Below are 24863 nucleotides of genomic sequence, written 5' to 3' on the forward strand. Positions count from 1 at the left end.
CACCCCCTACCCTCTTGGTGTTTTAATGGTGACATCAAACAAACAGACAGGGCTATATTTTTCCTCACCAGAATTCCCCCCGCTCCCACTGCAGATCATACCAGCCTCCCTGAGGTCCAGCTGGTTCAGCCCACCTTTCTGACTCACAATCTCAGAAAGAGATAACTTTTTATTTTTTATTTCAGATACTGGTCATAACCTAAGTATGTGTTTGCTACCATCTTTGATAGGGTTTGTTTTTCTCTGCCAGTTAAAGAATTAAAAGTAAAGAAAATTCTCAGTGAAACAAGTAGCAGCAGGGAATCTCAGACACTGCAGGCAGAATGAAACTGTAAAGAAAGGCTCTTACTAGTAGTAAGGAAACAGACATAGATGAAGGGGGTGGGAACATACAGAAAGACCCTCTGCAAAGCAGGGGTCAGGGATCTGGAAGCTTTGAAGAGTCTTTTCTAACTTAGAGATGTTCAGTTTGAACAAAGACAGGAAAACTGATAGGCTCATACTTCTATTCCGTGGCGCTGAACTTATAGTACCTGTTCTCAGACAATGGTCCCTATGACAGGAATAAAAGCACAGTAGGCCTTTTAAGCCTTTGTAAGTTTGTCATCTTTATTATCTATTTGTGCCCCTCTCCCATTTTTTATTTTTATTTTTTTTAATCTCTCTGCCTATCTGGGATCACTCTAACTCCTAGTCTCCAGCTTTGGGCTTCCTTACTTTTCCCATTAAGGTTCCCTCCCTGCCATATGACTGCACATCTCCGCGTGGCTGACCTCCATGTAGACTTAACTCAAGTGGCATGGCTATGTCTTTCTCCTCCTCTCCTGTTCCAGCACCTGCAGTGACTTACAGCTTTGTTTCCCTGGGATTTTTCTTTAAAATTCTAATAAAATTGCTTTAATTGGCAGAGCAAACGAACTGGTTCCTGCACCCGATTGCTGTGTAACTGCACTTTTCACATACACGGAAACAAACAGAATAACTGTTTTTCTCTTGCCATATTTTTCTTTTCTTGGTTGAAAAAATGTATGGACTGAGTGAAAAGGTAGGGAAAATCTTTGCTATGATGCAAACTACATCATGTCAAGTTTCTCATATATGACATTAGACCTCTTCTTTTCCAGTGGTCCTGCCCTGGCTGGGCATCCCCTTTTCTCTGCGGCAGGCCTAGGAACTCTTTCTCTAAGGTTGTGTCCATGGTAAATCTGACTTTAAATAAGCAGACTCTGAACTTAATTTCCAGAGGGAAGCGAGAAAGCCTTTCTTTGGAAAAACCAAGTCTAAATTCTGTTTAAATGCAGTTATCAAGATGAGCGGATTTTTGCCTGGGCTCTGAGAGTTATAGCTGCAACAGGGCATTTGTGCCCCACTTATGAAAATTTACCACCATGCTCTACTGTAGGGGGGTAGGGTGGGCTCTGATCGCTTATCCAATTAGTACCTCGGAGTACAGCACGAGCTATCCAATCAGAAGCGCCGATTGGTGGAGCGGAAGTTCTTCGCCGGCCATCTCTTACTTGCCTGGCCATTGTGGTGATACTGTCCTGTCAGCTGAGGGAGTCACAGGCAGCCGTTCAGGGTGTGCTGTGTGGCTGCCAACACCAAGACCATTCCCACGGGCCTCAGGAAGCCTTGGGCTCAGATATGGTAAGTGTCCTTGCGGCCAGCTGTCCAATCAGGAAGCCGGCAGACAGCGGATGTGCCTCGCCCGCCATCTTTCTTCCTGGCACGGTCTGGTCAGCTGAGAGCGCCGCGCGTACGGTTAAGCTTCTTCGGCTCAGTGACAGCCGACCTCAGGAGCCCTCTTGAAACCAGGGCGCAGACGAGGTGAATGTCGGGGCAAGTGTAGGAGGCGCCGGGTCTTCCCCGGGTAGATGCCTCAGTCCTACAACCCACCTTGGGTGCTGCGGGACCCATGGTTTCTCTGCTCTCTAGGTGGTGGGACCCGGCGGCCAACCCTAACTCTTGCAGAATCCTGTGCTCCTGTCTCCCCAACGGGACACCTCCTGAAAAGTATATGTAGTTGAGCATGTTAGCACATGCCCACAACACCAGCCCGTGCGAGATGATAACGAATCAAAGGCCAGTTTGGATTGTATCCCACATTCGGGGCCAACCAGAGCTAGCTGCAAGAGTGTGTCAAAAACCAAACCAAAGTGATGTAGACATTCAGTGTATTCAAATTGATTAACTTGGAAATAGGTTAAGAACCCCATATCCAGCCAGTTGCCCTGGTGCATTATAGTACATTATAACTCTCTTCTACAGTGATTAGTTGTTTTACGTTTACTGGAGTAAAGCAAAATTGGGTGAAATAATGGGAACCATATGCTACTAAATTTTTGCTAACCAATTACCATTAAAAAAATGTCTGGGGCCGGGCGGTGGTGGCGCACAGCCTTTAATCCCAGCACTTGGGAGGCAGAGACAGGCGGATTTCTGAGTTTGAGGCCAGCCTGGTCTACAGCGTGAGTTCCAGGACAGCCAGGACTACCCAGAGAAACCCTGTCTCGAAAAACCAAAAAAAAAAAAAAAAAAAAAAAAAAAAAAAAAAAAAAAAAAAAGCCCGGTTTTGCCTGATGTGGTGGCCTGTTTTAAAATAAATAAAATAAAAGGAGCTGGGATGGACTGTAGTGTCAGAGAGTGTTTGCTTGAACTAGATACAATACTAACACCATATGCAAAACAAAAAAAAAAATTTTTTTTGTACGTGAATGGGATAAAAACTTTGCTGGATGTCTGGGCGACAGCTAATACAAAAACTATGGAGTCACATGGAGTTGAGGTTAAGACAGAGTCTCATTTGCTTGCCTGAAACTTACTGTAAAGACCAGGCAGGCCTGGAATTCATAGAGATTTACCTGCCTCTGCTTCTGGGGTTCTGGGAATAAAGCTCTATGCCACAAAACTCTGCCAAGAGATTTTAATACCCATGTACAAATGTCTACTGTCCCCAGTCATCTGGAAGTTAATTCTGAAACCACAACTAAGCAGGGCAAGGTGCCATAGCTTGAAATCTTTCTTGGAAGAAAAGAACATCACAAGTTTGAGGCTAGCCAGGGTTACATAATAAGACCCAATCTAAATAAATAAATAAATAACCATAGCCAGAGTCCAGCTGGTAGATGAACAGACACTGTCAAAGCTGCTTAGTTTGCATGTGGGCAAGAATACCCTACAGTGTGAGCCAAGGGTATGACCCATTATATAACCGGAAGAAAGATACCCCAGAACCACAATTCCATTTCTACCTAGGAATTTATGATGGAGTTCTCATGTGTCATAAGTAAGACTGTGAGGACAAAGTGGGACGTTTAGTACTGTCCACAGGGTGATACAAGTCAGTTGTCCATTTGTAAAATTAAGGAAGTTAAGGAGAGTAAGTGACAGGTGATATACAGAAGTTGGAGTTTCAGCCTGGGAGTGGTTGCACACCTTTAGTCACGGCTTTTGGGAGGCAGAGACAAGTGGCTCTCTTCAAGTTCAAGGTCAGCCTGGTCTATATAGACCATCTCAAAATAAAAAAGGCTGGTTTTTTTTTCTTCTCTGTGCACATTGAGTGTGTAAATAAGTGAGACTATCATCATATCTGTTATCATATCCAACATCTGTATAGCAAGTCCCAGATAATTCCATACATAGCGAGACTCTGTCTCAAAAAAAAAAAAAAAAAAAAAAAAAAAGGTAACTTGAAAGAATGGTTTATTTACTTCACAAGTCCAGGTTACAGTCTGTTCCTTGAGAAAAGAACTCCGAGTAATGTCACCCACTTTTAGGCTGGGTTTTCTCACATCAGTTAACACAACCAAGACATTCTCTCACAGATATGGCCATAGACCAATCCAATATGGATAGTCCCACATTAAGACCTGGTTCCTGGGTAGTTACAGGTTTTGTAAGATTGGCAGTTAAAGCTAACCAACACAGTTAGCAGAATGTTAGCAGAAAAAATGGACAATGAAGTTATACTGATGACATTTTTGATAAGAAGTGATGATGTCTGATTAGAAATGGGAAATTGCCATGCTCACTACGAAGTGACTAAAAGGTTGAGTTCTTTGTGTGTCCAGGGACAGTATGGAGAACAGACCTTCAGAGTGATGAATTTTTATATTTGGGATAAAAGGTCTCTCAGCTACAGTGTTTGTGTGGCTGCATGGCTTCCCTGACTGGTAAATGAAAATGAAGGTGTGAGTGCTCCAAGGTATGGTTGAGAAGAAGGGTTGTATTGTAGAAATGAAGAGTTTAGCCAGATGCATCTGGACAGCTCCAGACTGACATTTAGGTGCAGGGTTGGGGGCTGAGCAAGAGAGGAAGAGGTGAGACCAAGAGGGCAAGAGGCCAAGGGCCAGCCAGCCAGGAGCCAAATGGCCAAGAGAGCACATTGCCAAATGGTTTGTGTGGGATCAGAAGCTGGGGAAAGGGAAGTAAAGCCCAGCAGCCCCTGGGCTGGAGAGGTTTAGAGTCGGGGCTGGAGTGAGAAGCGCGGGAAGAGCCACAAGGACTCAGTGAGATTTTCCCAGGTTTCTTTGGGACCTGACAACTGGCTTCTAAGGAAATGCAAGAGGAGAGAAAGGGCATCAAACCTGTTACTATAATCGAAGGAGAGTTGAATGTAATGATCTAGAAAATTTCCAGCCTAATGAGCTAGAAGGAAGTCTGGTGCTATCCATGAAAGATGTGGGAAAATGACCTGGAAGGCAGTATGCAGGTCTTCAAAGCTCTCCTCCCCATATTTGCAAAAGCATGGGTTAGTTTGTTTACCTTGTTTATGGTGATATTTTTGTTTGTTTTATTTTAAGACATAGTCTCATTATATAGCCTAAGCTTGGCACAAAGCAACAGTCCTGCCTCAACCTCCTAAGTGTTAAGGCTATAGGAGTGTATCACCATGCCATTCCCTTGGTACGGAATTTAACGTAGGAGAGGGAAGTCAGGGTACCAACTAACCTTGAGGCTGACTAAGGCCACCATAAGTCTGTGTTCCCCCTGTTGTGCTTAAATGAGTCAGTGTTCCCCTTCTGTCTCCTGATGAGACAACACAAACAAATCTCAATATATGGTTCTAATACTCCAGGTCCAGAGTATAAAAGCTGGGAGAAGGGTAGATTTTTTTCCCCCTGTATATTCTGAGAAATCTCTCTAGCACTCTTAAAGCCAAGGCGAAATTGTATGGTATGGTAGGAGCAGAGCTGGCACAGACCCCAACCAGGACAAAGCCCAGGGAAATTGTGGATGAGGCTGTTGCAGTCTTCAACAGTGAAGTGCATGGGAGTCCTTGGAAGGAGGGTCACCCTCAAGACCTCAGAGATATTTCACCAGCACACAGCATAGCTCTGTGGCAGTCACATGGACATTTGCTCTGTACATGGCAACTAAAGTATTTGCTTCAGCTCCCAGAGAGTTTTAGACAGCTCTACCCAAGTTTTGTGTACTTTGAGCATGGCCAGTATCTTCTGGTCAAACTACTTCTAACTTGCAGCATGGGTTCTGTAGTTTCAGTACAACTGGTGTCTGAAAACATTAAATGACATTTTCTAGAGGTAAGTATTTGTAACTTTAAATCTTGGGTAGATCTGAGTAGCATCGTGGGATACACAGCCATGCTAGTACATCATCCATCTCATATAATCTTACCGTATAGCAGCTGTGTGACTTCACATCAGCCCAAGAAGAAAGGTGAGGGCAGTGCACTGCGGCTTGTCATAGATTGCTGTTGTATATTGTTGTAAATATCTTCTTGTGAGTAGTCAGCAAATTAAAGTTTCTCATGTATGTGTAGGGAAAACCATAGTGTGCCTTAGGTAACTACTTGTCACTATTTTAGTCTTCCATTGCAGGTCTTGAAACATACCTCCTTCAGATACTGGTCACTTCTGCACTTCTGTTCTTTTCTTCTTCCTCTTCTCCTCCTTCTCCTTCTCCTTCTCCTTCTCCTTCTCCTTCTCCTTCTCCTTCTCCTTCTCCTTCTCCTTCTCCTTCTCCTTCTCTTCCTCTTTCTCTTCTTCCTCCTGCTCCTCCTCCTTCTCTTCTTCCTCTTCTTCTTCTTACTCCTCTTCCTCCTCCTTCTTCTTCTTACACAATTTTGTAATTTTGTAGACAGATACTTTGATCTTTTCTACCCACCATTATACTTGGTTATCCTGCTTCTGCTGAACCCTGGTCCCAGCTAGTTCCCTTCCTGCTTTTCACTGTTTTGCTTGTGTTTGTTTGTGACCTTATGACCTTAATTATGTCTACCTGAATGAAGATGGGTGAGAGTTATTTACTGAAGCATGGCCAATTTATCAGTGGCTACATCTCTGAAGAAGACAGCGACTCTTCTCCAGCAAGCCTTTAACTTCTAATAGTTCCTCATATGGGGGAGGGGCTAACAATGGGATGCTGGGAGCCCATTGTACAGGCAACTATAGTGGCTTAGAGTTCACAAGCTCAACAGGTCTGTCATGTCCAGAGTGCAGGACTCACGACGTGCTTCCCACCTTCCAGTGCTGATGTTTTTCTTTTCTTCATTTGTCATGTTCTCCATGCCTTGGGTGGGGTGGCGGGGCAAGTATTTAAGAGGTACTTATACTCAGGACTTGAACCATTTGTGAATTTCTGTATTAAACATCATCCACACTGCACATAGAAGCTTCTTTGGCCACCACTAATCTTGACAGCAGAACTAATCTATGAGTATAATCGTAAATATTTATAAGACAGTTTGACATCGTGTCTGTGTAGCCAAACAATAGGTCAGGGCCTGTGACCTCTCCATCTAAGGGTTTTTGAGTTCCCTTCTGGAACGAGGGCCTCAATACAATCAGAAAACTGTTACCACAACAACTCCCATGCCACTATTATACCAATGGGCACTCTTTGACTGGCAGATTGGTAGTGTAGATTATAGGAATCAACGCTAGCTAGGACACTTGATGACTTTCTCTATTGCAAGGTTCTGGCTTGATTTTTCTGTTTCCTGCAACCAAAGGGTGTTGTTTTCAGCAACAGAGTCCAGCCGTTTAGTTCTTGTGGTCAACCAGAAGCAGGCTTCAGACTAACTAGAAGCCTAGAAAGCAGGTATAAGATGTGTCTAAGGATGTGGGAACTGTCAGTTCAGGAGCATGGGTGGGCGGGGCGGAAGTCCTTTGCCCGCCATCTTTCTTCCTGGCACAGCGGTACTTGTGCAGCGGTCCTGTCAGCCGAGGAAGTCTAGGGGGCTCAACCACTGTAGCCGGGAGACCTTTGGTCCCAGGATCGGGTGTGAGGCCGCAGGAGGCTCTGAGCACAGACATGGTGAGCACGAGCAGGGTTTGTGAGGTGGGCGGGCCTCCGGTAAGTTAACGATCGTCCCCCTAACCCCGGGGCGGGGGAGGGGGTGGTGCTGGGCTCCCAATCCTGCTCCTGAGCTGTGTGACTCCATCGTTCTGTCACCCGGTTTCCTGTCGGCAGCTCCGCCCTCGCTATGCTAGATCCCCTCAGGTTGTGGTACCCGCCAGAGGGTCCTGTGGGAGTTTTCGCCTTTATGTGGACTGTGGACTGGAGCTGCTGTGGTGTTGGGTTCCCGGCTCTGTTTTCCTGAAAAACCTTTCAAATTCATGAGTAGGCTCATCTGAAGTCTCAACCTTGCTGCCGCTGCAGCCTAGTGATGTGTAAAGTGCAAAAGAAATCCTGTATCCAGGCGCTTCCTCACACTGCCCAACTCGTTAGAAAGAATCCACAAGTAACTGCGCCGCTTGAGTAGATGTGTGCTTCTCTCTGACATCATTGTTACTGTCCTTTGACGGGTCGTTCACTGATGGTGATTTAAAGATTACATACTAATAGGAGGAAGACTAGACTGTGAGAAGTATTGCAATAGCGATAAGCCCAAACTCTTTAAGGCCTTCATACATTCCAGTGATTAGGCAGAAAAGGGCTTAACACTTACATGCTACCGCAAGTAAGCTAGGGTAGAGAAAGAAGGCTAAAGGGGAGGGACTTTGACCTGAGGTCATCCTGTTCTTTGGGTGGAAAGATTGTGTGCTGATTTTTACTGAGAGGGTCAGAGATGGCAGGTGTTGGAGGAACAGAACATTCAAAAGGTGGTTTAGTAGTTTTTCACTATTCCATTCAGCCATACATTTTGGGACTTGTGGGCATTTGGATTTTTTTTCTTTTTAAAATTTTATTTATTTTATATGTATGTGTACTACATGTATACCTGGTGACCAGGGAGACCAGAAGATCCTCCTTCTTCTGGGATTGGAGTTACAGAGGGCTATGAGCTGTCTTGTGGGTGCTGGGAGTCAAACTCAGTTCCTCTGGAAGAGCAGCCAGTGCTCTTAACCACCGAGCCATCTCTCCAGCCTGTGGCAAATGGGCGTTTGTCAAGTTTGTGTCTGAGTTGGTCATAGATTTAAAGGAATAGGCCTGGAGTTAACATCATCTAAGCGTAGGGGGGAAAGTGTTTCTCAAGCATAGAAAGTATTGTGAGATAGCAGGTCTGCGACTGCTGCTTACCGGGATCACATGCGTGGGCAAAACCCATCAGCCTGAGCTCTTTCTGTATGCCACCAGGCAAACAGCAGGCATGTGGCATAGTCAGAATATAACGTGTGCCTTGTAAGAATGTCTGTATTGCACAGTTTGAGGGAAAAGTACGTCAAGAAAAGGATTTATCATTTTCACAGTATATTTTGGTATAATCTTAAAAGTTGGACAATGTGCAAGATTCTGCCTAGGACAGATGACCTTTGACTCTGCGGAACTGTAGGAATGCCTTTGAATTTTTCCTTTTTCAAAAGTATATCTTTAAATTATTTATTTTTTCTGGAGACCGAGTTTTACGATGTATTGTTGGCTAGCAAGCTTGGAACTTACTGTACAGACCACGCTTACCTGGAGCTCAGCGGTCTGCCTGCTTGCTTCTTGAGTACAGAGATTAAAAGCATGCATGTATCTTTTCTTCTTTCAGGCAGCATCTGACCTCATGCTAGTTAGACATTTAGAGTGCTAGCCTCTGTCGCTTTAGGATGGAGAGAAGCAGAGTATATGTATCCATGGGCTGGTGGCTGCAGTGAGATAGTAGAGTGGTACTAGGCCTTAAAACTGTCAGGATTCATTGTTTTAAAGATTCCTTTACTTTTATGTGTATGAATGTTTGTATGCATATATGTGTGTACATATCTCACGTGTGGCCATTGCCCACAGTGGCCAGAAAAAGGCATCAGTGATGTCCTGGAGCAGGAGTTACGGATAGTTTTAGGCCCCCCTGTGGGGTCTGAGAACCAAAACCCAGTCCTCTTCAAGAGTACAGTGTTCTTAACTACTGAGCTGTCTCTCTTGCTACTTGCCTTAATCTCAATCCCTTTCCCTGTTCCTGTCCCTCCCCCATGTCTGTCCGTCTCTGACTGTCTGTCTGTCTGTCTCTTTGTGTGTGTGTCTGTGTGTGTGTGTGTGTTCTTCCACCACATGGGTTCTAGGGATCCAGCTTAGGTCTTTAGGTTTGGTGGTAAGCCCCTTTAGACCTGCCAAGCCATCTTAGTGGCTGGAACTTCTCAGGACAGTGCCAAATGTAGGTGCCAGAGTTCAATTGTAGGACATCCTACTGGTGTTGGAGAGTCTGTTAATGGCACCGATGGCATGGAACATCAGCACGATTGAAGATCCTCAGCCAACTCTAGGTGTTTGGCCACCACCTTGAATTGATTTTGTACAGGAAAGAAGCTGTTAACACTGATAACAGTGCAAAGTGGAAGTTTTCAGTGACATTCCTAGATGTTCAGGATTCCCTTATTCACTAGAAGTGAAGCACCTTGACCTGTACCTACATGGTGACCATGGTGTCTAAGCACAGAGGTGGGTTCATCCTTGTGAACGAAAAGCGAAACAGGCAGTTTCTCTGATCTCACTTTTTGTTTTCCTTGCAGAATTGTATCTCTATAAAAGTATACAAAACTACTTTAAATTTCTTGAGTGATTTGAGTATAAAATGGTGATATTTCAGTTCAGTGTGGGGGTACACACTTGCAACCATGCGTTCAGGAAGCTGTGGCAGGGATGTTGCCATGAGGTCGAGGACAACTTGATCTCTATAGTAAGTCAAGTCCAGCAAGTGCTGCAGAGTGAGACCCTGCCTCAGTTCTCTCTCCCATCTAAAGCATAATAAAGAATAAAAGAGTCGGTGATGTTCATTCCTGCTCAGATCCCTAGTGGATAGAGTCCTGGGGTCGATGTTTATGGAGGCGGTTCTCCCCGCCCACCTTTCTGTACAGGTGCAGAGACTAACGCCAGATCACCAGGTTTTCATAACAAACCCTTCTGTCTGCTGACCATTTTTGCTAACCCAAGGAATCCTTGAACTAAGGAATTCGTTAGCAGTCACTCTGAGTGACAGCATGTTTATTCCCATGTGGTCACACTGTTGATGAGCAGATAGGCCCTGGCTGCTTCCAGAGGCTCGCTTTCATTCATGCCGCTCCTTACACAGAGGCCTCTCCTGTTCTTCTTTCCCGTTTGTCCTTCTTAACAGTTTCACAAGTTGTTTATCACTAAGTGACATCTCATTTGGTTTCACCTCCTTTGAATTTTGAACGAGATAATAGTGCAGTTAATATTGTTTTAAGCATTATGGTTTCTTTGTCCAAGTCTCTAGTGGTGTTGGTAACTAATCTGTAATAAAGTCAGCCCACTGTCTCATTTCTCTGCTAGTTGGAATTGTCTTTTTTATTTGGAATTGTTAATTGGATTTGTTCTGTATTCATTTTGTTTACTTTGTTGCTTTTTTGTGTTTATTTGATGATGTTCATGATATTATTTTGTCCCTAGGTGCATATTTTGTTTTTACACAATGGGAAAATGTAGGTGATTTTTCAACTATGGGTAAAGTCAAATTTAGCAAGAAATTTTGTAATATATATATATATATATGTATATATATTACACATATATATACATATATATATGTATATATATTGTGTGATTTAACAACACTCCAGATAATCTAGTTTATTGCCTAGCATTAAGTATAATAGCACACATAATTTATGATTGTATGCTATTTGTACTGATTATCTTTGACATTGAGCATTTTTAAATATAACTTCATGTTTTATGAGTCTCTGTCAGACAATGAGGCATGTCCTAGAACATGTCCTCCACATGGTTCACAAGGTTTTTTTTTGTATTAAACTCATCTCTCATGTCAGACAGGATTGTGCTATTGTTGTATAGAGACTTTTCCTGTGGAGATGCAACATACACACATCTACCTACCCCAGAAGGGGAAACCTAAGACAGATCAAAGTAATGGTTGCTCTGAACTTTTTTTTTTCACTATTGCCAAGAACTGGTGGGAAGAATCCAAACCCTAGTGGGTTGCTGGAACACTACAAGTAGCAACTGAAGCACCTAATTGTGTGCTGGATTATGTTTTTTTTTTTACCCCAGTCCTGGTAAGCCTCTAGGTTTGTCCCCAATGCCTTCAGAAACAACATACATCTGGTATTGCTTCATGTGACAGAGGGCAGGATCACCTTGTTAGTAACCCATGCTCCATGCAGAATTAGTTTCTCAGGATGTTTGTGTCAGAGATACTACCCCAAAGTGTTCCATGTGGTACCACACACAGTTATTGTGGATGAATGTACGCCAGTACTGAGATGAGTTTACAATGGATTGGCTGATCTCTAGAGAAAGACTCTATTGATAGGTCTCTTCTCAGGATGGATACTAGCTATGGCACACTGACAATTCAGTGAATATTGTTTGACTGTAGCTACCTTCTTAAGCTTATTCCAAGTTCCAGATTTGTTAAAGCTGTTCGTTCAAGGGATACGTCCTTCTTTTTCTGTCTTTGTGACCTTTCACTTATCAGACAGGAAGATCCCATAATACAGCAGTTCTCAACTTTCCTAATACTGCAACCCTTTAATACAGTTTCTCATGTGTGGTGACTTCCAGCCATAAAATTATTTTTATTGCTACTTCATAACTGTACTTTTGCTACTGTTATGAACCTTAATGTAAATATTTGATTATGTAGAAAATCTGATGTATGACCCACAGGTTGAGAACTGCTACTGTGGAGGGTCCTGGAAGTGTTCTCTGGCCTTAAGGGGTCCCAGCCCCATCTTCTTCTGACAGACTCCATTGGCTGACCTTGCAGTACCAGGCGTGGTCAGTGCAGGGGATGCATAGATGCTAGCATGCACCAAACCCTCACCAGGTGACAGTCTCAGTCACTTTTCACCTTACCTAGATCCTTTACTAGGTTGGGTAAGCTCCTTACACTACAAGAAGTAGGACAGATGTTAGCCCCACCTACTTTGCTCTCCTGTGGTACCTAATGAGGTGACAGATGGGAGTTACCACTGTCTCCAAGGTAAGGTCCTATTCTCTGACTTCTCTTCGCCTATGGCAGATGGTGCTAATGCACTTCCCCTGGTTCCACTCTGGGCTCTCTTCACTCCTTCAACGGGGCAGTAAGGAAGGAACTAGCTTTGCTCACTTCTTTTGTGCCTCCTTGCTCCCTACCCCCAAGGTTCTGGTTCCATTTTTTTCTTCTGTTCAGAAACTACCTTTGGACAGTTGTGTTGTTTTTTGTTCAGTGTTCATTCTTAGACACCCACCATTTGCTGCTACTGCTAGCACCAAGTTTTCCTCCTCCCTTCTGAATGCATTTCCCCACCTAGACACTCAGAAAAGCAGGGCTGACGAGCAGCAGGCTGGTTCTGCCCCACCCCAGGGAACATGGTGCTCTACCACTTGGATAGGGCAGTTCGGGCCCACTTTAATGGGAACAGGGTGTAGGGACCACCTCTCTCCTTGTTCTGTGGGGAAGGGATGGTGTTTGTCCCAGCCTGGTTTCTATTTGCAGTTACTTGAACAAAAATAAGTAAGTAACTTTTAAGGGGATGCTATCTTGAACTGATTGTGTTGCATCTAAAATTATGACATCATTCTTATCATTTCATTGTTCTTTGACATTTTCCAATTTATTTTTAAAAGGTAATGTTGGTTATTAGCTTAGTAAATTACTCTCCAGAATGCCTGTGGTTACTTCATAAGAAACCCAGTACCTTCCAGGATTTTTCTCTTACTGCAGGCACAATAAATATAATCAAACTGTAACAAATTGTGACAAAAAGTGATAATTACTCTCAAAGCAATGCAGTAAAGACTCATCATTCAGATGGCAATTTAGGAATGATCAAGTGGTCTCCCTGTGGTGATCATGTTGGAAATTTTCAAGCATTTAAAAGGAACGCAGGAGTTAAGCACCTAACATACTGTGTACAGAAACTCTACGGGAACATCTTAAGTCCCCACCTCTTGCTATCAGTCTGTTGACATCCATCCCAAGAGCAGTACACCGACACCAGCAAAAATCAAACTTTGGATTGAGTCATTTCTAAAAATATGTGGACTCAGGATAGTGGGTGTTAGCTGTGAACGCACTAAGTAAGTAGCAGGACTGTCTTGAGAGGTGTTAATATGTGTACCAAAAAACAAACAAACAAACAAACAAACAAACAAAAAAAACACCCAAAATCTTGCTAGATTGCAAGATTCAGCAGCATACTCGTGGTATTTCTATCCTACTATTTAAAAAAGAGTTCCAATCCAATGCAGGAATGCTGTGTAAGAGGTAGAGGAGGTGTGCTTAGTGAAGGAGTGGCCTTGGGGAGTGCACCTATAGTACCACTCTGTGGACCTCATTCTTCTTCCTGATTGGTGTACTTTAGGACAGTCTAACCTTTGACCTTTGGGGAGTGCACCTACATTACAGCGCTGTGGACCTCATTCTTCTTCCTGATTGGTGTACTTTAGGACTGTCTAACCTTTGAGGATGTGGCTGTGAACTTCACCCTGGAGGAGTGGGATTTGCTGGATCCATCCCAGAAGCAACTCTACACAGATGTGATGCAGGAAACCTTCAGAAACCTGATTGCTATAGGTAAGGATGAGGCTATTTTCTTGCTTAACAGTGAGAGAGCTATATTGCTTGCCAATGCTGTTCAGTGATTTAGAATATAAAGGGTAAATGTGAATATTCCAGGCATATACATATTATACTATGAACTTACAGAAGTTAATATTGATAGATTTCATAATAATTTTTCTGGCTCTGCATTTTAGGACAAATTGAGGAAGGCCAGATGAGTAAAGATGACGATGAAGATTCTAGGAGAAATCTAAGGTAACCTGTTCCCTCCAATAAGAGGACTGTTGCTTAAGGATTTGGGGATGGAAGGTAGTTAGGTGGTTCGGTAGTTAATAACATTGTTCTTTCAGAGGACCAAGATTAGATTCCCAGGATTAGAAATCCCTGGACACCCTCTCTTAACCTCCTCAGGCACTGCATGCAGGTGTCACACAGACATTCATGCAAGCCAAACACCTATACACATAAAAATAAATAACTAAATAAGAATTTTTTTAAAAGAATGTAGAAAATTTAAAAATAAACCCAGCTTCAAAATAATTTAATCTCAAATAATTTTATAAAAATTCATAATACTAGTAAGATGATACAGTTGATTTGTGATCACCAAGTATATGCAAAATCTGTTTTATGTACAAAATTATTTTAAAATGATATGGGCTATATAGTGACTTGGAGTGCCAGGGTGGGGGGATACCCAGGGAGTCCTCTACCCTCTCAGAGAAGGGGAAGGGGGTAGGGGGAGGGACTGTGGGAGGAGAGGACCAGGAATGGGGGCAGTGGTCAGTACATAAAGGGAATACATAAATTAAAAAAAAAAGTTACCTGGGAAGAAAACAAAGAAACAAATGATATTTGCTGGACAGATAGTGAGTTGGGGGTAAGCGTACGTGCAGTGTGAGCGTTAGTACTTGAGTTCGGGAATCCCCAGCACTCACAGTGTCTTAAAGGGGAGACTGAAATATTCCTAGGGCTCTCTGGCTGTCAGCTAAGCTGGAAGGGTGAGAAAAGTAGCATGAGTTCCAGATCCAGTAAGACGTCCCTGTCTCAGGAGGTTGAAGGGAAGTGGTAGAGGAGGCTCTCTGGTGTTCTCATCTGACCTCCCGTGCAGACAGCGCAGATGCACACACTACCACAGCCCCACGGCGAGGTCTGACGAGCATGGCTCAGTAGGGAAGGTGCTCTCCTAAGCCTGATGACCTCTGTTCCACCCCAAAGCATGCGTGGTGACCCATCACACACACACACACACACATGCACGCACGCACGCACGCACGCACGCATGCGTAAAGAATTGTAGTGGGTCGAAGACTGAGCTCACAAATACCATTCTTGAAGAGACTCTGAGTTTGGTTCCCTGCATCCATGTTGGAGCATCTCACAGACATCTGTATTCCAGTTCTAGACAATCCACAGGTACTACACTTATGTACACACACACATAATTAAAAATAAAACAAATCTTTATAGTTTTTTAAAAATACAAAAAAAATATTGTTTTAAAGATTAAATAAATAATAAAAGTAGAGAATGTATGACATTATCTTGAGACTTTGAGTATGAGATATATTTTTTTAAAAAGTGAAGAGAGTATTGACTCCACAAAGTTTTCCTCCAAGACCTTTGTACAGTCTCTTCTACTTACCGAGTAACAATAATTTAAAGGTTAAAGGAATGTCTTTCTTCCACTGGTTTTCATCTTCAAAATATCCTGAATATATGCAAGTATTTTAAAATCTGAAAGCATTTTTGTAGAAGCATTTTGTTTAAAAAATATGTGTCATAGAGAGTCGCCTTCAGTACTGACTAATTACAGTTCTAGCAGTAGGTGGCAGTTAGTTCAAGGCCAGCTTAAGCATCACAGCAAGGAGCAAGACTCTCCCGAACAAATGAATAATGAAAAATAAACAAGTAACTAAAAAACATACTGGCATAGGCATTCAGTATCTGCAGACTATTTTACTTGGTAGAAGTGGTAGCATCTATACGAATACCTATCTTCACATCACATGTCCTAGATATCCTGTGGGACACTTAGCACATTCATGTTAAAGAATTCTAGCCACGTAAAATATGAACAATTGTCTTGACTGGTAACTTACAAATGAAATTTGAGTACTGTGCCTTCTACTTTTTACAGAAGTGGACTGGTGGAATTATTGTTTAAACCCAGTGAAGGTAGACAATGTGAAGAAATCTTCAGCGAGTTCCCAGGTACTGTTATGAGCAAGAAAACCTCTTGTGGAGTAAAACTGTGTGAAGACATACTTATTGGTCTCCCACCCCTAAATATGCACATTCCTGTTCAACCGGGACATAAAGGATATGAATATGAGATATATGAAGACAGTCTCTATAAATTTAGGGGAGGTGGGAAAGCCTTCATGTATCCTGCCTGCTATCTGAAGCATGAAAATACTCACACCATGGAGAAACCGTATAAATGTCATCAATGTGGGAAAGCCTTTTCTTCTTCAAGTAAGGTTCGAAGACATGAAAGAACTCACACTGGTGAGAAGCCCTACATGTGTAACCACTGTGGGAAAGCCTTCCCTAGTCGTGGTTCCCTTCGCCGTCATGACAGGATTCACAGTGGAGAGAAACCCTTTGTGTGTAAGTATTGTGGGAAAGCATTCACTGGTCAAAGTTCACTCCCACGCCATGAAAGAATTCACAGTGGAGAGAAACCCTATGTATGCAAATACTGTGGCAAATGTTTCATTTCTTCAAGTACCTGCAGAGTGCATGAGCGGACTCACACTGGAGAGAAGCTCTATGTTTGTAACCTGTGCAATAAAGCTGTCACTACTCGTACTTCCCTTCGAAACCATGAAAGAATTCACAGTGGAGAGAAACCCTATGTCTGTGAACAGTGTGGGAAAGGTTTCATCTCTTCTGGTACCTTCCGGATACATGAGCGAATTCACACTGGAGAGAAGCCCTATAGATGTAAGGAATGTGGGAAAGCCTTTACTATACAGAGTTCTCTTCAGCGCCATGAAAGGATTCACACTAGGGAAAAACCCTATGACTGTAAGGAGTGTGGGAAAGCTTTCAGTGGTTACAGCTCCCTTCGACGCCATGAAAGAATTCACAGTGGAGAAAGACCCTATGCATGCAAGCAGTGTGGGAAAGCCTTTCCTGCTTTGGGTGATTGTCAGAGACATGAGCAAATTCACACTGGTGAGAAGCCCTACATATGCAAGCAGTGTGGGAAAGCCTTCACTCGTTGTGGTTCCCTTCGAGTACATGAAAAGACCCATACTAGAGAGAATTCCTAAGCATAAAGTGTGGAAAGGACTTCTTACTGCATCCCCTTTCTATAAAAAAAAAGTTACAATGTTTAGGGAAGAAAACAAGTATCAATAGAAAGTTAGGAGGGCTGACACTAGTCATGTTGTTAAATCAACAAACATAAAGGACAAAGTAAGAAAGCACCCAATATCAAAACTTGTTCAGAAAGTTGACTGTAAGAAATAGTTTTAAAATCTGTGAAATTCCTCAGGTAATAGAGGACCATAAATGTACATTATAAAAGATTCAATGCAAAGTAATTTATATAGAATGCTCCAAAAATTACATAACCTGAAGGGAAGTGTCCTAAAATTATATTACACTGATTAGTTTATTACTAAAATATTCAAACTATTTATTTCTAAGTTTAAGTCTTGTAAATAAATGGTGGCATGGCATAATTCTATGAAGTTTGCTTAAGCAATGGAACAAGAGAATATTTTTTTTTATCCTGTTTCCTACTATTCTGAAGAATTTTGGTTGTTTGAATGGTAGAATGGCCTTTTGAGATGTAGTTAAAGCAAATATATTAACAACAAATGAGTTGGTACTAGCTGACAGTGCTAGGACAAGATTCTCCAGGATGATGGATGTACTCTAAATTGGTGTCTCATACAACTCTGTTTCTCTTATGGGTCCAGGAATCAAGGGGCATGGGATCATCCCTTTAACTCACTAGCAATTTTTTTCCCTGTTCTGTAGATACTATGGTTCCATCAGGAGGAACACACACCCATTCCTTTGAACTAGAAATGAAGACACCCACCCATTCCTTTGAACTAGAAACTAAGACATCCACCCACACATACCCACACCCATTTACTCTGGGTTCCTTGTGCCCTTGAGTTAACTAAAAACCGTTACTGTCACTGGAGTGACAGATCCACATGACCAATGGGGAATGAGACTACCATTCAGCAATGGAGATGTTCTGATTACTTTTTGTCTACTTTACACAAGCTAGAGTTATCTGGTCAGAGAAATTGTCATTAGATTGACCTATAGGCTAGTCTATGGGGGCGTTTTTTTTTTTTTTTTTTTTTTTTTCCTGATGTATGGGACAGGGCGACTGTGGGTAGTGCCTCTCCTGGGTACATGGCCCCATCTTATATAAGACAGCAGGCTGAATGAGCCATGAGGAGTAAGTCTTCCTCCATGGTCTCTTCTTCAGATCCTACTTCCAAGTTCTTAAGTTCCTGCCTTGAGATTCTTCTACCCTGGCTTCTCTTTGGGCTGGAATATAAAGTGTAATTGAACAAATCTTTTTTTCCCTCAAGTTGATTTTGGTCGGTGTTTTAGTAACAACAATAACAAATCAAGCTAGGACTCAAGGAAAGGACGTTCTATTCCTGGATTTCCTTATTATTGCCATGTCTGGTGATTAAAACCCATGGGAGGATACAACTCAGTCCAAACAGGGTAATAAATGGCCCAGATACTCAGAATGGAAGTGTGAATCACATCCCAAGGTAAAGAACTAGTTGATTTGGGTGCGTGATGTTTTTATTTACTTACAAGGTTTTTAAAACTAAAATGTATTTTAAATTAAAAATTTAAAAATCAGGATGCTTAGCCGTTGCTAAAGAGGAAGAAATACAAAAAGACATCACAAGGTACTTATAAATATGCTATGTCTGTGAGACCAGTTATAGAAGTGAGGATTCTAGTTATATTGGGTCTTATTTCATTAAGAGTATATATGTTGGGCTGGGTGCGGTGGCATATCCCTTTAATCCCAGCATTCAGGAGGCAAAGGCAAATGAATCTCTGTTAGTTCAGGGCCAACTTGGTTGACATAGTTCCAGAACAGCCAGGGATGCATAAGGAGACCCTGACTCAAAAACAACAAAAAAAGAATTATGTTTATTTTTGTACTTGATAGTGTCGATTGCCAATGTGACAAATCTAGAATCACCTGTGAGACGGCCCCTGAGAGTGTCTGTGGCCAGTTATCTTGATTCCATTAATGAGGTGGAAAGACCCACCACTGTTGGAAGTGCCATTTCCTGACTGGAATCTACAAGTGTATAAAAGTGGGGAGTTACCTGTCTGAGCCCAAGCACACATGCGTTAGTTCACTGCTCTCTGTTTTTGACTGTGGGTGTGAGGTGAAAGCTGCTCACGTTACTGCCATAGTGACTTCCCACAGTGATGGAATTATGAGCCAGATAAACCTCCTTCCCTTTATGTCACTTTTACCTGGATATTTTGTCAGTACAACAGGAAATGAAGCTAAGACATATACACACATATTAAGGAGATATTCATGTTTTCTTTCATCTCTTCCTTTACCATGTAATATATTTATTGATTTAACAATACTGGGTATTGCTATGTATTGGTATTGTCGTATTTCGTTATGGTATAATAAGTGAATAAGCTTTCCTCAAGGGACTTTGACACCTAAGGAAACAATGTGTTTTCATTTGTACATGAAAATCATGTTAGGTGAAATAACTTTGTTATTGTCTTTATTTAGAAATTGTGTATATCATAGGTATCAAGTTCATAAAGGAGGGACTTGTAGTAGTTGATCTTAGTTGTTCACGTGACTGGTGAAATGCACCTGTATATTGGTGGGGAAATTTCCACAGAAGTAGTGATATGTCGGGCAGTGACTTGGAGGGGAAACTCATACTCAATGTGGGCTGCAACTCCCAACAGTGACTTCCCAACTTCCTGGATGAAGTCTCAGGCAAAAGCAGCAGGCACATCCCTGCCTTCCTATTGGTCTGAGTACATCTACTGATGCTACTGTGATCCTCTGCTGTCTTCTTCCTCTTAACTTGGACACAGTTCTAGTGACTCCCCAGGAGCTTCCAGTATTTCGACCTCAGATTGGACCCACTGAGGCATTTAGCTTTTTACAGTGGGCAGCCACCAAGTTCTCTGCTTCTCTGGTACAACCAACCATTGTTGTATCACCAGCCCCTATCATGTATGACAATCTAGTCAGTGCCTCCTTTAATAATTTTCTTGGTTCAATTCTGGAAAACCCTAATATGATCTGATTAATTGAAAGAGGGAAATTTTGCTCTTTTTCAGCTTTTGCAAAATTTATTCAATTTTACAAATTTCAAAGACATGTACAGAATGTTTGGGGGTTTGTTTAGTGTTTAGTTTGTTTGGCTATTTGGTCTCAATCCATACTACTGTTTATCTACTGTTTAAACATCTGTGTGTGTGAACATGTATGTGCTGCAGAACATGCGCAGGTCAGAAGGCAGCTTCTAGCGTCCGCCCGCCTTCACCTTCCGTCTTGCTGAGGCAGGGTCTTTCTTGTTTCCGCTGCATATGATAGCTGGCCTGGGAACTCCTAGGGGTTCTGCTTCCATCTCCTGTCTTGTCACAGGAATATAGGATTACAGGTGTACGATTGCTGCATCTGGGTTTTACTTAGGTTCTGGAGGGGTTTTTAACTCAAGTCTTTTCACTGGGCAAGTCCTCTATCTACAGCTATTGCCCCAGACCAGAATTATATATTTTTGCAGGTGTGTTAACATGAAATATGCCACTTCTGTGAGTGTGTGGCTAATTCCAGTCATCTGGACTAGTTTTAGCTTTTATAACTTAGATATTCAAATATTTTCTATGATACAATGGACAGTCCTCCAGTAAACACAAATGTTCTACAAATTTGGTAATTCTTGCTTTCATAAACTCACAGTGAAATGAGTCTGTAAATTGAAATTTTAAGTTACTGAATTTCAAAGTGAAGTTGAGGCTAAATTTGAAAATGTTCAAATTGAAGCATGCCAGAATGAGAAAATTATGGAAAACAACCCCCTGCCCCTCCCCCCCACCCTCCCACCCATTCTCTGGTTCTCTTTGCTAGACCATTAATAAAACCCAAATTGAAAAGCCTGCTATGGTGGTGTACACCTTTAACCCCCGCCCCCCAGCACTTGGGAGGTTCTCTATGAGTTCATGACCAGCCTAATCTGCACAGTGAGACCGTGTGTCAGAAATGGAAGAACAAGAAAGAAGAAAACAGAATTTCTTGTTTAAGACTAAAATGACATATAATCTTGACTTTCTAGCACTTGCCTCTCATTCCTAAATCTGTGCAATTACCCACAGAGATCTGCCTCACTATGCCTTTGTTTATCAAACTATTCTTTAACTTTTAACTTTTGTCATGCACTCTACTCTCTAAGAAGTGTTTTTAAAGGTTTGTTTATTGTGGGGGGAGGGATGAAGGGGTTTAAGCAACCTTTAAGGAACTTATTTTCTTCCCTGGAGCACCTTTCTATTTTAATCTCTAAATCTACATTGGCTCACCTTGAAATTCTTTTCTTCACCAAAGCCACAAATCCCACTTTTGCTTGGTGACAGAATGCTGTGAAACTGTCTTTCACCTGCAGTGACAAGTTCATTTCCATTAACACCTGTTGGACAGAATCACCCGTTTGATAATAACACATTGAATAGCTTAATGAATGGAATGTTTCATGCTGCTGTATGATGTGATGGCAGTTTTATGCTCATCAATAAGAGCTGTGCTCTATCTGATTTCTGTGTGTCAGGATTGTCCAAAAGTACACTGCATATTGATATCCAGTTTAAGATCACCCTTTGAAAGTTAGTAGTATTTTTCGTATTTTTTTGTTTGTGTGCATGTGTTTGTTGCCCCTGAGTTTGTATGTACTACATAAGTATGTGGCAGCAGAGATCAGAAGACAGGGTCAGACCCCCTGATCACTGTGACAGTTGTGAGTCACCTGATGTGAGTGCTAGGAACTGAACCTGCGTCCTTAGCAACAGTGGGGTATCGGTTTATTTTCTGTTTCGGTAGTGAAATATCCTAATCCAAGTCTTGCCACTCCCAAGTTTTTGTTGTTATTGGTGGTTTTAGTCTGTATTTTATTGCAACAGAAAGGAAACTAGAAAAAATAGTTAGCACTCATAAGCAGTGAGCCATCTCTCCAGCCCCTTGATAGCATTTTCTAATCAGTGATTTTTGTTTCCCAACCTCTTAAAATAAAAACTCTAAACAAAGACTATTGTGAGTCACTGATCATCCTTCTGTTAAAATACTGTTAAATAAAGCACTCACTCACTTCTTAGTATTACCATAACAATTTTTAAGTCTATTGTTAGACCTGAAGCAAAATTCTATGACTCTTTAAAGCAAGCCAAATTTGGAACTGACCATCTGGCTGCCTCTCCCAAAGTTGGAATTTCAGAGAACAGCTTCTCACTGGTTTTAGGGGTCCCTTTTATGGGAAAGGGTTAGGGTTGATAGAAAAGACCTGTCAAGATAATTGGCTGTTAGTACCTGGACAGAAGACTGGAGGACTTAGGGCTCAAGGCTGCCTGTGAGGTGAATAAATGCCATGCAAAACAGCTTCCAGGATAGTTGGATTTTAGGAAGGAGGCAATAAAAATAGCAAAAGACTACACCATGTGGAAGGGCAGTCACCAAGGTGTCTGGGAAGACACACTTTCATAAGGCAAAAGGGCTGCCATCCCAGGTTCAGGAGTTCAGAGTAAGGCAAAAGGGTGGGTGAGTTTATATCATGGGGTTGCAAATTCATCATAGGTTGAAAAGCATGAATTGCCGGAGGCTTAGAAAACAAACGTATTCTTGTAGGATATAAAAACTTAATAACAGTTACGACAGTGTAGCTTCTTACATTAGGCTTAAAGAGCAGAAACGTATCCTTGTAAGGTGTGGAGACTTGTAACAGTGACAGTATGGGTCTGTAACAACACTGGCCCCTCTTTTGGTTCCACACCATATGAGGGCAGTATGTTTAGGTAAATTGTTAAGATAGAAGCCTAGGAGAAACAAAAATAATACCACTTGTGGTCAGTGTCTAGCTTCTTATTAAATAAGCATATCTTGGTCATCCTTAAGCATTTATTAATATTTATTCCTTTGTTTTATTACCTGGCCTGGAACCCGTGCAGACCAGCTTGGGCTCCAACTCACAAACACTGCCTGTATCTGCCTGCCTCTATCTCCTTTGCTGGGATGAAATACATATGCTACCACATCCATGAAAGCAAGCATCACCAACAGTCCATGTTTCTTGTATTAGAATTAATTCAGGTTTAGGGTTTTTTCTTTTTTAACCATTAATTTATTCACATTACATCCCGACAGCAGACCCCTTCTTCCCAGTGCCCCTTACACGTTTCCTCCCCTCAATCTCCACTGTTCCCTTAGGGTTTTCTAATGACTATGGCTGTAGCTGGATCTTCTGATAAACTAGTTTAGTGTTAGGAATCCTGGCACATCTTAAAGCAAAAAGATATGAATGAGTTCACTGAGCTGTGTGTCAGGGGCAGCCCTGCTTATACACAGAAGGTCTAGAATCAGCCATAGGCCTAAAAACAGCAATAGGCCTGACATACATGCCTGCTAACAAAGTCTTAGGTCTCTGTGGAAAAACACTGAAACAGATTTGATGAAAATTTACCAGCCTGGATAGTCATAGACCTTGTGAATAGGCAGCCTTGGTGGATAGTACCAACTTAGATAAGGACAAGAGAATCATAGGTGGAGTCATAGTGACCTGTCCCCTGAACCTTCACCTAGCTAACACTCTGTTCTGGAAGATATCTGTACTCCCCGTGAACACCTACGCTCCTGCATCATCCCCTTCCCCACATCCTGCCTTTTTGTGTATATAACCCCTGTGTGAAAAAAGTAAAATCAGTGGTTTGATCAGCCTATAGACAAGCCACTTGTTCTTTGTGTCCCCTGTACTCCAGTTTTCTCTTCCAGGTCTTCTGATCCCAGTTTAATGTCCCGTGGGACTGGGGCACTGTGGAATAATATCAAAAATATGCAGGTGCTCCCACAGGCTGAGCACTTCAAAATGCCTCATATCATGAGAGATGCCACCCAGAAAGCCGACAATAGGAAAATAAATGGAGCTATTTATCTGCCTCAAGGGGTGGATGGCAGGGGTCTGTTTCCCTTTACCATAGGCCACAGCTTCTATCACTCAGGGTCTCTGTGGGTTCTGGTAATGCTTATAGTCCTTACTAGCTAATGCCTACTTCTGGTACTGTGACTTCATCATGTTCCATATGAGCTGGCTTCTGTACTGTCCAATAACATCTCCACCAGTCTCTCACTCCGAGTCATCGGAACCATACCTAAACCTGACATGTAGCTAGACACCATGTAGATGTCTGTAGGCATGATGTTTTTATGTATGTGTAAATGTTATGTGTGTGTGTGTGTTTTAAGTTTAAAGCACATGTACTAAGTGTGCTTATAGGAAATATAAATGAAAAACCAAGAGATATAAAGCTTTAAAACACAAAAGGGAACTAGAGAAATGGCTCAGCCATGTAAGAGCACTAGCTGGTCTTACATGAGCAGAGATAGATTCCCAGCACCCACACTGGGCAACTCACAACCACTCTGGGAAGGAATTGGATACTGTCTTCTGGCTTTTTGGGTATCACATGCACATATACATACAGATACACATAAATAAATACATCTTTAAACTTAAAAAACCCAGAAAGGACTCAGGTGCCCATACCAGCCACACCAGCCTCCAGAAAGACACCTGCCTGGGCTGGAAGGAGGACACCTGCCATGAGTGCCACTACAGTGGGTGAATGTGTGACGGAAAGTTGGGAAGGATGGAGTAGCCAGTGGAGATACAGAAGAGAAAGTGAAGCCTAGAGGTTCAAA

At 42.3% G+C, this 24863-nt stretch overlaps 1 protein-coding gene across 3 annotated transcripts; it reads left to right on the forward strand.

Annotated features, from left to right (window-relative positions):
* Positions 1-1415: 1415 nt before the first annotated feature.
* Positions 1416-22203, forward strand: LOC143435947 (uncharacterized). Of its 3 annotated transcripts, none has more exons than XM_076919711.1 (4): positions 1416-1647; positions 13795-13921; positions 14104-14164; positions 16050-22203. In XM_076919711.1, the coding sequence occupies exons 1-4, from the start codon at positions 1645-1647 to the stop codon at positions 17188-17190; spliced, it is 1332 nt and encodes a 443-aa protein (XP_076775826.1). In that variant the 5' UTR covers positions 1416-1644; the 3' UTR covers positions 17191-22203. The 3 variants fall into 3 exon arrangements, with proteins under 3 accessions (XP_076775826.1, XP_076775827.1, XP_076775828.1); XM_076919712.1 differs by lacking the exon at positions 1416-1647 and adding an exon at positions 1681-1827; XM_076919713.1 differs by lacking the exon at positions 1416-1647 and adding an exon at positions 7076-7278.
* The last annotated feature ends 2660 nt before the right edge of the window (positions 22204-24863 follow it).

Source organism: Arvicanthis niloticus, chromosome 22 (assembly GCF_011762505.2).
Source record: "Arvicanthis niloticus isolate mArvNil1 chromosome 22, mArvNil1.pat.X, whole genome shotgun sequence".
Taxonomy (NCBI): Eukaryota; Metazoa; Chordata; class Mammalia; order Rodentia; family Muridae; genus Arvicanthis; species Arvicanthis niloticus.